Source organism: Raphanus sativus, chromosome 1 (genome assembly GCF_000801105.2).
Source record: "Raphanus sativus cultivar WK10039 chromosome 1, ASM80110v3, whole genome shotgun sequence".
In the NCBI taxonomy this organism is placed as follows: domain Eukaryota; kingdom Viridiplantae; phylum Streptophyta; class Magnoliopsida; order Brassicales; family Brassicaceae; genus Raphanus; species Raphanus sativus.
This window is the reverse complement of record NC_079511.1, coordinates 8,928,335-8,942,161: the sequence shown is the minus strand read 5'-3', so window position 1 is coordinate 8,942,161 and position 13,827 is coordinate 8,928,335. Positions and strand designations below refer to the sequence as shown.

General features: G+C 38.8%; 2 protein-coding genes across 2 annotated transcripts; one reads left to right on the top strand and one right to left on the bottom strand.

Moving 5' to 3' along the window:
• The first annotated feature begins 490 nt into the window (after nucleotides 1-490).
• Nucleotides 491-4,178, top strand: LOC108808475 (uncharacterized). Its single transcript, XM_018580613.2, has 15 exons — nucleotides 491-718; nucleotides 814-1,151; nucleotides 1,269-1,377; nucleotides 1,549-1,660; nucleotides 2,134-2,180; nucleotides 2,288-2,359; nucleotides 2,525-2,593; nucleotides 2,684-2,764; nucleotides 2,845-2,964; nucleotides 3,051-3,125; nucleotides 3,245-3,325; nucleotides 3,474-3,547; nucleotides 3,644-3,704; nucleotides 3,790-3,845; nucleotides 3,943-4,178. The coding sequence occupies exons 1-15, from the start codon at nucleotides 581-583 to the stop codon at nucleotides 4,016-4,018; spliced, it is 1,509 nt and encodes a 502-aa protein (XP_018436115.2). The 5' UTR covers nucleotides 491-580; the 3' UTR covers nucleotides 4,019-4,178.
• On the bottom strand, nucleotides 4,159-12,677 carry LOC108808468 (uncharacterized). The gene is made up of 11 exons (XM_018580608.2): nucleotides 12,329-12,677; nucleotides 11,728-11,947; nucleotides 6,652-6,852; nucleotides 6,511-6,581; nucleotides 6,262-6,424; nucleotides 5,594-6,187; nucleotides 5,135-5,515; nucleotides 4,915-5,054; nucleotides 4,688-4,823; nucleotides 4,499-4,612; nucleotides 4,159-4,413 (listed from the first exon to the last, which is right to left on the bottom strand). Exons 1-11 carry the CDS (start codon nucleotides 12,436-12,438, stop codon nucleotides 4,348-4,350), a joined length of 2,196 nt encoding a protein of 731 aa, XP_018436110.1. The 5' UTR covers nucleotides 12,439-12,677; the 3' UTR covers nucleotides 4,159-4,347.
• Nucleotides 12,678-13,827: the final 1,150 nt, after the last annotated feature.

Below are 13,827 nucleotides of genomic sequence, written 5' to 3'. Positions count from 1 at the left end.
TCCATCACCATCGAATGAAAAGCCATCAACGATTGAAGCCGGTAAGACCCGTCGCCACCATCCGCAGTAGATATGTCAATTACCTTTTCTAAACAGTTCAACTGAACCAAAAGTTTTGTTTTTCCAAACCAATTAGAAGAATCATACAAAAGAACAATAAAAATCCTTGTCAGATTCAAAATAAAACAGTGACGGAAAATAAAATAAATCCAAGAAAAAGATGCAAAACGAATTAAACAAGCCGATGTCGGAGCTGGAGAAACCTCCGATCATCGGCTTGAAACTATGAAAAATCTATCTTTTTCTCTTTTGACGGCTAGGATTTTCTCCCAGCCACTTCATTAGTATATAAACGGTTTTTAAAATAAAAGTTTGAGAGATAATTGCACAGCGTAATATTGATGGCGGGAAATTAATTGGGTCTAATAACAGAAAAAAAGAAAAAACATAAAAAATTAGGGGCGTTCCGAAAATCGAACTCGGGACCTCTGGTAACCCTTCTTAGAAGGGCCTTCTTCCACAATATTGGCTGCTAATTGCTGCTACAAGCCGCCTCGGCCGATTTTTTCAAAAGAACAAAATGTCCGACGAAACAAAACCCTCGGCCGGCGACTCATCCGGTCTTTCCAACGGCCTCGTAAGCGACAGTGACCGACGCGTGTACCAAGCAGCTCAATCACTACACTCTAGTTCTGTCAAAGATCTGCTATCTCTCGGGGTCTGTTATCCTCTATAATCTTCCTCTCATTGCTTCTTAGGGTTTCTCTTCCGAATTAGGTTAAATTAATTCATTTTGCTGTGATCTGTGTTTAGGTATGCGAGAGATGTGTATTCCGATTGGTATCCGTGGAGCCTTTCGATTCCGATCTGTCATCAGTCTCGGCGTCGACTCTACGGAGCTGGCTAGAGGAAGCTTCTGCTGCTGCTGCTGCTTCGTCGGAGTCTAGCTGCTCCAGAGTCTGCATTGTCTGTTTAGGTGTATTGCAGTTCGTTTTCTCCGATGCGAAACAAACGCTGGCGAGATCGGAGTGTGGTAGTGACTACGCTGCAAGGGTAACGGAGTTGGTGAAGCGGGAAGGTCATGAGTTCGATAGCTTTGGTTTAGAAGTCTCTGTGCCATCAACCGTCGTGGAGAATGAGCGTGCTGTCTTGTAAGCTTTTGGTTTTATTTGCGTATTGGGTCTTGGAAAGTATATCTCTTTTTGCAATTTTCTCTGTTTTTTTTTTGGTTTGTGATCATGTGTTGATGTTTTTTTTTAACTTTGTAGGTTATACCTTAAAGGAAAGTATGAGACTGAAGGTTGGGTGCAGAGTGAAAAGATTTCTGTTAAGGATGCCTTGAAAGTTCTAGTCTTGGATCCACTTAAAGCATCGTTGGTGAGTCTGTTGTTCTGTTTTCTAAAATTGTTAGACTTGCTTAGGTTTTCACCCATGTTTCTACTGCTTAGTACTTTATGCAACATGATGTGAACTACCAAATCTGTGGTAGTATAGAAAACTTTCAGGGATTGAAGTCTTTGCTTGTCGTCCTTGTTTTGAGTTTTGCAGGGCGCTAAATCAGACTCGAGCTCTTTCCACATCCGTTTGACTTACTCTATGACATCAGATGAGGTTCAAGATGCGTCTGAAACAACTCATGAAAGAAAGAAGAGGAAAACAGGTATGCCGAGACTCTACGGTCATCTATTTTTCTTGGTTGACGCTTTTGTTTGAACTCCTCATAAATCATCTATGAAAATGGACTGATGGTGCGTACATTATTACTTCAAATTTTGAACCATACTTGTGATGTTTAAGGAGTTTAAAAAATAGTTGAACTTCATGTATCAAATTGTTCTGTCTTTTAATGTATGTCAGAAGACATCTATGAGTTTTCTTTTAATTTCCAGGGAGGTGTTTTGCATTTTATGCCTACCTCTTTATCTGCGCTTCAAAAATGCATGTATACTTTATTTCTTGAATCCTGTCTAGCATTGCCTATCCCCATGTCTTCTTATGACGGTTTCTACACTTTTTGGACCTCGTGGTCACCTACATCAGTCCGTACAGTTTATATACAGAATGTCCCAATCAATTTCAAAATTGTAACTGCTATTGTATTGTGTATTTCATGTATTGATCTTGTTTATGCAGACGAAGAGAATGGATCAACCTCTATGTCTGAGAATTCATTTGAAAAGGTAATTGCTTGCATGTTTGACCCTAGATTTATATTAAATTAGAACTTTTTTTGGGTTCGTATTGTCATTATTTGGCTTTCAAGAACTCATCTTTTTTATATGACCAGGTTTATGAACCATGCATCTTGTCAGTTAATTGCAACAAGATGCCTATCTTTTTTAGTGGGAGATACTTTAAAGTAAGTCAATATTTTCATGCTCTTTAAACATAGTGTGTTGTGACCTAGCCATTCATTTGTGTGCAAATTGTAGTTTGGTAACAAATGGATTCACAGATGACCAAGCAGATCTTTTTACCTCTTATTGGAGGTCTATTTCATTGACGGTTAAACTTATCTTTGCAGTACTCTAGAAATGTAAGTCAAACACGATGGATAATTGATGATGAAAGAATGGGTGAAGCGTCTGTTGAGGTAGTACACTCTGTAGCTATCTGGATATATCTATATACTATTCTTAAAAGATAATAGGTGGTTGAGAGATTGTTATATTCCTTTTTTCAGGAGTTAATTGGTGGAAACATTCTTCCGGCATGCCTTGGGGATTCCTACAAGTTCCATGCTGCTGGCAGAGAAGATATTGATGTTAGCATATTTCCCTTCTCCGAATTTCATGTTTAAATTCAAACAGTTTTAGGATGATAATATGAAAGAGCTCTATTCAGGTACGGATGTTGGGTTCAGGTAGACCTTTCTTAATCGAGGTTCAGAACTCCCGCAAATGCCCATCTCAGCAATCATTGATGGAAATTGAAGAGAAGATAAACAACTCAGAGAAAAAACTAGTAAGTCCTAATCAATTGAACACATATATTGTATCAGTTGATTATGTGCTTTGTTTGCGAGCTTACAAGCAGTTTTCTTGATGTAGGTCGGAGTTAAAGATCTTAAATTCATAGGAAGTCAGTGTTGGGCAATGATGCGTGAAGGAGAAGCAGAGAAACAGGTCAGTTTTGCTTAAATGCTATCGTTATATTGTTACCTTAACTCAATCAATAGTTTAGTAAGAAGTGTAATAAAACTATTGAACCAACTACTCCGGATATTTTTGATATAATATTGCAGAAGCAATATGCTGCACTTGTATGGATTGCTCGTCCACTTGAAGAGAAAGATATCAACTCAATTTCTTCACTGATAGAATTGGTGAGTCGCTTGGTTTTTCTTTTTGCTAATCTTTTTGGTGAAATATAATTCTTCGGATTATATTTAAAGTGACATATGCATGTCCAAACACCGTTTTTAGTTCCCAATGCAAACTAATTGTCTTCTTCCGTATTATATGTCACTGTAGAAAATCTTGCAGAAGACACCGGTAAGAGTGCTTCACCGCCGAAGTCCGCTGGAACGTGAAAGGACTATACACTGGTTAGTGACGATCTATCAAGTTTTTTGTGTGTTTTACTTACCTTTAAGCTTATTCTTGTTCGGTAAGAGTCGGTCGTTGTTGGTTCCAATCCTCAGGATGAAAGTGGAAAAGATAAAAGGAAGCTCTCACTACTTTCTACTGCATCTATGCACACAGGTTGCAACATCTTCCAACTCACCTCATTGTAGTTTTTATCATAACTTATAAAAGATGGGCAAATTTTAAAATTCATTAAGTGCAGGCTGGAACATACATCAAAGAGTTTGTTCATGGAGATCTTGGTCGTACCAGTCCAAGGTACAGTAAAAATAATGACATCCCTTCTTTATATTAGAAAAAAGAAGAATGGTAACAAGAAGCATTGAACCTTATTAACCTCATTTTTTGGTTACAGCATGGGATCAATTTTAGGATGCAGGGCGGAGATAATACAACTTGATGTCACTGATGTCAAAATGGGCGATTCTTGAATGCCAAGTACCAACAATCCAAACAAACTCTCATTTTTGTAGTCTTGATTCACATTTCCCCCATAACTTATTACTGTATTTTAAATTTTAAAATATAGTATTACTTAAAATTGTAATGTGGATTCATTCAGTGATTCAGCTAGATTTGAAACTGCTTCCACTCAAACACTATCTTAGTATATCATTATGACAGTATAAGCTGAACGCAGCACATGGAGTTTATTATTGTAAAGATCTCTGTCGGTTAACAAAATTATATAGTAAGCAGTAGTTCTCTCACTTTCCTCTCTCTTAGGATATAACAAGAAACTGATATCTTCATGTCATGTTTAGTCAAGCCAAGTAGCATCCACCATCTTTGCCATAAACCCATACCGATCAGCCGCCTCGTCAATCTGTTGCAACTCGCAAACATCACTCTGCCACTTCACTTTCTCAAGTATATATAATGAACAAAAAAATATTAAACTGATTACTCACAATCTTTTGTGTTGGACGCCCTGCTCCATGCCCGGCTTTAACTTCAATACGAGCAATAATAGGGTTCGTCTGTGGACTATTCTCTAAACTCAAACCTAATTCATATTGCATCGTCTGCCAAAGCAAAACAGGTTTCAACGGAAGAAGAAGAAGAAGATGCAAAAGGCAAACAAGAGACAAAAGACTAACCGCAAGCAACTTGAATGTATGAAGTGGGACGACTCTATCGTCATGATCAGCAGTTAACAACATCGTTGATGGGTACTGAACAAACGCATCCGTCTTCTGTTCCCATGGTCTCTTCACATTATGCAGAGGCGAATACCTTTTTAATTTATTAAAGATCAAAAACCATCAGCTATCTTATATCTTACCAAACAAGGAAGCTTTATGTTTTGACCTGATAAAACACTTACTTAATCAACCAATGAAACTCTTCTTCCTTGTCAGAACAACCAAACTCAGAAGTCCAAGCATGTCCTATAGTAAACTTATGAAACCGGAGCATGTCCATGACCCCAACATGAGCCAATGCACAGCCAAACAGATCCGGTCTCTGTGTCATACAATAAACAAAACTCTTCATCTAACTATATGATTACTATTTTCACAAACTAGAGCTTTAAAAATCTCTACCTGATTAATGCAAGCTCCTATTAGTATACCACCGTTACTACTACCTTCTATACAAAGCTTCTTCGGTTGTGTATAACCAGCAGAAACCAAATACTCAGCTCCAGCAATAAAATCATCGAGGCAATTCTGCTTGTTAGCAAGCGCGCCAGCTTTGTGCCATTCCTCACCATACTCACCACCACCACGTATGTTTGCAAAACAGAACACAGCACCTAGATGCATACTAAGCACGATACGAGTTGCACTGAAAAACGGCGTCATGCTTATGCTAAACCCACCATACGCATAGAGCAAACAAGGGTGTGATCCATCTAGCTCTATCTCTTTTCTAGCCACTATGAACATTGGTATCTTTGTTCCATCCTTACTCGGATAAAACACCTATAAAAAAGTTAAAAACATAGTAATCAAGATATGGATTAAAAAAAAAGTAAATAAAAAGCTTGTGATACACGTTACCTGAGTGACTTGAAATGATGTTCTATCGAATCCAGGTACATCGATTTCACGGAAGACTGTAACTAGGGGAGCTTCATCAGATAAGTCACATTTGTAAATCACACCGGGTGTAAGGAAGCTTGTAAACCTAAAGAAGAAGGTTGTGTCTTTACGCCTAGCAAAAACTCCACACACTGAGCCAATATCTACGGGTAACGTGTGCAGCAAGGAACCGGACTCCAAGTCTCTAACCTGCAATATGTGTTTTACATCGCTCATGTAGCTAACCACAAGCTGGTTTCCATTAACTACACAAGCTGTTGAGAGGACATCTTTCTCGTGTTCGGGTATAACATCGGTCCAAGTGCTCGGTTCCTTAAGATCAACTCGAACTAACTTGTACCTCGGAGCATCTTTGTTTGTAAAGAAAGTAAACAGTGTCTCGTCGTTTGCGATAGCAATGTATTGCGCCTCGAATGTGTCGATGAGCTTAACAAATGGAAGTAGAGATTTGCTTCCTCTAAAACCTTCTAGACCTTTAGGAAGTGATGAGAGATCACAGTGATAGACTTTGTTTACAGGGTCACACCCTTCTTCAACGGTCATGATTAAGTACTACATTAAGAAAAATAAATATATAGAGGTTACAACCAAACTTTGAAGTGAGGAGAAGTGGGGCTAGCTTTTACCTTTCCATCATCTGTGACTTTTGAACCAAACATGTGTTTAGGATTGTCTTGGTCTCTCCAACATAAAACATCTTCAGACTGATCAGTCCCTAGGAAATGGTAGTACAACTCATGGTAAAGGTTAGAATTAGTCTCTGTGCCAGCATCTATCTTCTCTCCCTCTCTACAAATAACAAACCACAATAAGCAACAGTCATTAAAATTCAACCATTTCTTCAAAAATATTTTATAGTAATGCACAAAACTCACTGTGGAGCTGGGTAACGACTGTAGAAAAACCCAAGACCATCATGTGTCCATGTAATTCCACTAAACTTAACCTGAAAATCAACAGATGCATGTCAATGACTAAGTGAGGAGTAGTAGAATTCAAACTTGAAGAAACCATACCCAAGATAAAGTATCAGGCTCCACTGTCTTGTCTTCAATCTTCATCAGTTTAATAGTTACCCAATCACTACCACTTGAGCAAAGCCCATAAGCCATATACTTACCATCCTCACTGATAGCTAAAGAGTTTAAAGAAACTGTTCCATCATCACTAAGGGTATTGGGGTCAAGCAAAACCTCTGCTTCAGAATCCAAATCATCCTAAAAAATAAAAAACATATAGGAGGATAATATTTATGTTATAGATATATACTAATGTGAAAGAGATAATGATGTAACTAGATTAGGAGTAATCTCTAAATCTCTGATATGTCGGTGAAACTCTTGTGTATATAAACTCTTGTGAACATAATAAGAACAACAACTTCGACATACTAAATTTACATGGTATCAGAGCTTAGATCTGCTTAACGTGTTTGTGAAGAAATCTATTTTGATACGTTTTCGAAGTCATCATGGGAGATACGGGTGATTCGAAACAGATAGTGGCGAGTAAAGGTGAGACGATTGTGACGTCGCCTTACACGTTGTTTTCTTCTGACAATCCAGGTGCTTTAATCACATCTGTTCAGTTGAAAGGAGATAACTATAATGAGTGGGCGTTGGAGATGATGAATGCTCTCCGAGCTAAGAAGAAATCAGGTTTCATAGATGGAACCCTAGTGAAACCAACCGATGATAGTCCTGAATTGGAGTCTTGGTTGAGTGTTAATTCTATGATTGTAGGTTGGATCCGTTCTTCAATAGAGCCACGGGTACGATCTACTGTAACTTTCATTACGGAAGCTTGCAAGTTGTGGGAGAATCTGAAAAAGAGGTTCGAGGTTGGCAACAAGGTTCGTATCTATCAGCTAATGGAGCAGTTGTCATCATGCAGACAGAATGGACAAGCAGTGATTGACTATTACGGTCGACTCGCAGTGATGTGGGAGGAGCTACAGACGTACAGACCACCTCCAGCGTGTAGTTGCTCTGCAGCTGTAGCATACGAGAAGGAGCGAGATGATGAGAGGGTGTTTCAGTTCATCATGGGACTGGATGAGTCGAAATTTGGGAATGTGGTTACTGCTATTGTTGAAGCAGATGAACTCCCAGATTTAGGGAAGGTTTATGCCAAAGTTATACGGGAGGAAGCTCGTTTGAACTCACTTAAATCACGTGAGGCTGTTTCTCAGGAAGCTGTTGGTTTTGTGTCACGAAAGGAAGGGAATACAGAAGATACTACAGCAACTCGCGATGGCAGAGACAGTCGTGAGTCAAGCACAAGAACTGATAATAACAGTTCTGGTTTTGGAAACAGAGCAAGAGATAGAATCTGTTCCAACTGTGGAAAGACAGGGCATGAGAAGAATAATTGCTGGCAAATTGTTGGTTATCCAGAATGGATGAATGAGAGACGAGGAAAAGGTGCAGGAAGAGGAAGTCGTGGTGGCTCTAGTGGAAGAGGAGGAGGTCGTGGATCAGCACACGCGACGAACTCGCATGGTTCTGGTGGATCAGATCTTACTCCTGAGCAGTGGAAGGCAATCACTTCGATCATAAACGATGGGAGGTCAAGCAATCAGTCTGACAGATTGTCTGGTAAGACCCTTGGTGATGTGATAATTGATTCAGGAGCTTCACACCACATGACGGGTGATGTTACACGACTTGTTAATGTGAAGAAAACACTTCCTTGTGTTGTTGGATTTGCTGATGGTGGAAGATCCACATCAAGTCAAATGGGAGACTTGATTCTCACGGATAAGATAGCACTTAAAGATGTGCTATTTGTACCGAAATTGGATTGTACCTTGATATCAGTTTCAAAGCTGTTAAAGTATAGCAACTGCTTTGCTTTGTTTACTGATACTATTTGTGTATTGCAGGACCGTTCTTCGATGACTCTGATTGGAGCCGGTGAGGAACGTGATGGAGTGTATTACTTTAAGGATGTGAGACCTGCGAGAGCTAACAGAGTGGATTGCTGTAAGGATCAACTTCTGTGGCATCGGAGGCTTGGGCATCCTGCTTTTGGTGTTTTGTCTTCATTATCTGAGTTTTCTGGTGTTAGTAATAAAGCTTTCTCTAGTCCGTGTGACGTATGTTATAGAGCTAAGCAAACAAGGGATGTTTTTAATGACAGTATTAATAAAACGAGCAAGTGTTTTGAGCTTATTCACGTTGATGTGTGGGGACCTTACCGTGTTCCAGCTTCGTGTGGTGCTAGTTATTTTCTCACAATTGTGGATGATTTTTCTCGCGCTGTATGGACCTATTTGTTGCTGACCAAGTCGGAGGTTAAGCAAGTGTTGCAAAGATTTTGTGTTTATTCGGAGAAACAGTTTGGACTATCAGTTCAAATGGTTAGAAGTGACAATGGTACTGAGTTTATGTGCTTGGGAAAGTACTTTCAAGACAGTGGAATTGTTCATCAGACAAGTTGCGTGGACACTCCACAACAAAACGGACGTGTCGAGAGAAAACACAGACATATTCTCAATGTCGCAAGAGCATTGCTGTTTCAAGCTAACTTGCCTGTGAAGTTCTGGGGAGAGGCTATTACTACAGCTACACATGTCATTAATTTGACACCGTCTAAAGTGCTAAAAGGATGTTCTCCACATGAGATACTGTTTGGTACTAAACCAACGTATGAGTTGCTACGAGTTTTCGGCTCACTCTGTTATGTACATCATCGTGATAGGGGAAAAGACAAATTTAGTGAGAGGAGTAGGCATTGCATCTTTGTGGGCTATCCTTTCGGGAAAAAAAGCTGGCGAGCCTATGATTTGGATACTAATGAGTTTGTAGTATCAAGGGATGTAAGTTTCTTTGAAGAAAAATTTCCCTATCCAGAAGAAAATGCTGTCGTTGTGGAGCAATTAGGATACTCGAATACACCAGATGGTGACTGGATGTTGAACACTTCTGGAGAAAACAGGGGGAGTGAAGCTGCTGTATCACCTGTAGCTGAGACTGAGGTTACCGAAACCAAGACTGTTGATAGTGAAAAACAGAGTACCGAAGTTGAAACAGAGGACACGACTGCAGCAGTGACAGAGGTTGTTGAGGAATTGGGGAGAGGTCACAGAGCTAAGGAACCGTCAGTTAAGCTCCGCGACTATGTGAGTTACAATGCTCAATACTTAAAAACACCCCATCACGATCTCGCTGCATCATCACTCAAATCAGAGTCCTCGACGACAGTCCAAGGTAACACTCCATATCCTTTAGAGAATTATATTTCTGATGAACGTTTCTCTCCAGCTCATAAGGCGTTCTTGGCGGCTATTACTCTTGAGAAGGAACCACGAAATTACAAAGAGGCAATGCAGCAAAAGATATGGCGTGATTCTATGAAAAAGGAGATTGTTGCCTTTGAAGATAACAAGACCTTTAGTGTGGTTGATCTACCGCCTGGCTAGAAGGCTATAGGCAACATGTGGATATACAAATACAAGTACAATGCAGACGGTACGATGGAGAGACCTAAATCGAGGTTAGTAGCTTTGGGAAATAGGCAGGTGAAAGGGAGAGATTTCAAAGAAACCTTTGCACCTGTAGCAAAGATGACTACAGTGAGAAGCTTGTTACGTGTGGTGGCTGGTAAAGGATGGATGATTCACCAGATGGATGTGCACAATGCATTTTTGCATGGAGACCTTAAGGAGGAGGTATATATGAAATTGCCTCAAGGGTTTGAACACGCGGGTCCGAACAAGGTTTTACGTCTGCACAAGGCTGTTTATGGGCTCAAGCAGGCGCCTAGATGTTGGTACTCCAAGCTCACCGATGCATTGAAGAAGTACGGCTTCAAACACTCGTATGCCGACTACTCTCTGTTTGTTTACTCAAAGAAAGGAAAGGAGCTTCGAGTACTTATCTATGTTGATGATCTGTTAGTGTGTGGGAATGACATGAACTTGTTGACTAGGTTCAAAGATTATCTGAGCAAGTGTTTTCATATGAAGGATTTGGGAAAGTTAAAATACTTTCTTGGTATTGAAGTTGGCCGTGGTGATGAAGGTTTCATGCTTACTCAGCGTAAGTATGCATTGGACTTGATCTCGGATGTTGGACTGTTGGGAGCAAAACCGGTAGCTACTCCCATGGAGCAACATCACAAGCTTGGGTTGGATAAGAGTCCTTTTCTTCGAGATGCTGAGCAATATCGAAGACTGGTAGGGCGTTTAATATACTTGTCGATTACTAGACCAGACATTTCATATCCTGTCCACATCTTATCACAATTTATGAAAGCGCCTAGAAAGAGGCAATGGGAGGCAGCTATGCGTGTAGTACGGTATCTTAAAGGAACTCCGGGACAGGGGATTTTGTTAAGCTCACGGTCTGATCTCAGTTTATCTGTTTACTGTGATGCTGATTGGTCAGCATGTCCAGTTACCAGGCGGTCTTTGAGTGCTTATGTGACTCTTGTTGGAAACTCGCCTGTGTCGTGGAAAACGAAGAAGCAGAAAGTGGTGTCACATTCGTCAGCTGAAGCTGAATATTGATCTATGGCACAAGCTACTCGTGAAATTAAATGGTTGAGGAGACTACTGTACGACTTGGGAGCAGGACAGCAGAGAGCGTCTGAACTGTATTGTGACAGTAAATCGGCAATGTATATTGCAGCTAATCCGGTTTTCCACGAGAGAACCAAACATATAGAATCAGATTGTCATCAGGTGAGAGATGCAATACAGGATGGCATTTTGAAGACAGTACATGTGAGAACAACAGAGCAGGTGGCTGATGTGTTGACAAAAGCACTTGGAAGAGCTCAGTTTGAAAACTTGTTGTTCAAGTTGGGTATAAGAAATTTTCATATTCCCAATTTGAGGGGGAGTATAGGAGGATAATATTTATGTTATAGATATATACTAATGTGAAAGAGATAATGATGTAACTAGATTAGGAGTTATATCTAAATCTTCGATATGTCGGTGAAACTCTTGTGTATATAAACTCTTGTGAACATAATAAGAACAACAACTTCTACATACTAAATTTACAAAACAAATTTTAAAATAAAAAAAACTTAAGTCAACTAAACTGAAGATTGGGAAGATTATTCTAATACTTTGAAGTTACCTGGATATAAAGCACACTCTGAGCTTGAAGACCCGTGTTATGGAAGTAAAAGTAACTGTTTCCTCGCTTGAAGGGAGTATCATAGCGAGGATGATCAACGAGCTTTGTAATTTTCTCATGAAGCTTTTCCTTTGTTTCGCAAGTTTTCAAAACTGAATCAGACAAGTTCACTTGCTTCTCCACAAACTCTTTCACTTCCTCTGCTTCAGGATCTTCCAACCTAACAGAAAAAAAAAACGACCCTTAACCGAAATAATTTTACAATTGGGCCAAACCGGTACCCGGTCTATATCAAATCACAAAGAAACAAACATAAAAGTGGTCCAGAAATGGGCCAAGTTTTCAAAATAACTGGTCTAGTAACTATCTAAAATAGGCCGAATTTTAATATAGATGGTCCAGAAAAAGCTCGAAACACGATTGGTCAAAAATTTTAAAATCAAAATCATTTTATTACAAGAACTCAATCAACTTCCGACAAAACAGCAGGAAATTTAAAATCTCCGGTAAGAAGAATCTCCAACCATGATTAATAGTCAACTCAATAAAGTGATCATTAAAAAAAAAGTGAAGTCACAGCTGAAAACGTAAACGTTTTTACCAACGGTAAGGATCGGCGACTGTAACGCCGTGATAATCTTCAACGATGGACTCGTCCCGCCTTGCCCTCGGATACTGCAGCCGCTCCTCAAACGCCGAGAGGGATCCCATTATATGATTAGAACTTTAAATAAATCTCTGCGACAGAAACGAAAACTAAAAAAAAAGACTTATTTGATTTAGCGGTGAGTTTCGTTGAGTGGAAGGGAAATCAAGAATTAGCGTTGATCGATTATATATAGGGAAGCGGCGCGTGCGGTTGAGATCACATGTTTGTTAGGAGACATTTTAAAAAGAATAAGGAAACGTGAGAACATGGAAAGAGCTCGCGTGGTAGATGATGCTGCCATTTTTTGATGAATCTGTCGACATTTTTTGGGTTATGTCGCCATTTTTTTTTAAAAAAAAATTGTATTTTAATCTCTATTTTTGTAAAGATTAAATCTTATGTTTAATAAGAATTAAAGATGTTACTATAATAGTAATGTTTTAGTGATATTACCAAAAATCCAATTGTAAAGATTGTACTATTAACATTTTTATTAATTAGATAAAAACATAAACTAGATTAATATATGCATATTAATTATTTTCCTCTGACTCTTGGTTTCTGCTACACTCTGACCAACTACAACATCTGTAGATGTAGACTAGTCAATGATGTATGTAAGCAACTACACTAACCATTGATTGTATTTTAGTTTCTGGTAGAAACTAATCCATCATCGTAGACGTAGACTATAGACTATAGTTTATTTTGTTACAAAAAAAAGAAAAGAAAAAAAAGACTAGTTTATTTTTCATGCTAACGAGTCGTACAAATATATGTATAGTACGATAGTACACTATCCATAAATTCCTAAATCCTAATACTTTGGCATTTTGCTATGTTCAGCCACCTCAATTCCATTACTATTAACTTTTCCATTGGGTATTCTACTTTATAGATTTGTGTGTGATTGATATTCATGTAAGCTACTTTTATTTATCTATTTTTATGATTTTCAACCTTTTCTTAAGAGTTTCACTAAAATATATCAGAAGAGACAAATTTAGTGGCACGTAGATTCGCATATCCTCTTAAATCTGCTTTATGTGTTCATTCTTCTCATATACGAAATTCGAATCCAAGTGTAAATGCATATAGAATCATGTTGTTAGACACGGCATCCATTACATATTCAGACTGGGACAATTTTTCAAATATATATTAAAAGTTAGCACATCTAATTCTCAAACACACTGATTCTTAGAACTAAACCTATTTTTTAACCGTAACGTTATGATAAACAGATTTATAGAACAATGTGTCGAAACAAAAGAGTGTGTAAGACTGTAAGTCATGCTTGAGGCCCCCATTTGCTATACTTGATTTGGAACCATTTTATGTAAACTTGATCCCTCCCGCAACGCTGGTTAGTTGATTGTTCAAAAATAAACTATGCGTAGCCTGTGATTTTCTCAACATAACGTCGTTGCTAAATATCAACAGTAAACTCA

Coding starts and splice junctions, on each gene's coding strand:
- LOC108808475 (XM_018580613.2), top strand. CDS start 581: ATGTCCGACGAAACAAAACCCTCGGCCGGCGACTCATCCGGTCTTTCC. Junction 3,705..3,789: donor TACTGCATCTATGCACACAG/GTTGCAACATCT, acceptor CATTAAGTGCAG/GCTGGAACATACATCAAAGA. Junction 3,846..3,942: donor CTTGGTCGTACCAGTCCAAG/GTACAGTAAAAA, acceptor TTTTGGTTACAG/CATGGGATCAATTTTAGGAT.
- LOC108808468 (XM_018580608.2), bottom strand. CDS start 12,438: ATGGGATCCCTCTCGGCGTTTGAGGAGCGGCTGCAGTATCCGAGGGCA. Junction 6,853..11,727: donor AGAGTGTGCTTTATATCCAG/GTAACTTCAAAG, acceptor TTTATTTTTTAG/GATGATTTGGATTCTGAAGC. Junction 6,582..6,651: donor AGCCTGATACTTTATCTTGG/GTATGGTTTCTT, acceptor GTTGATTTTCAG/GTTAAGTTTAGTGGAATTAC.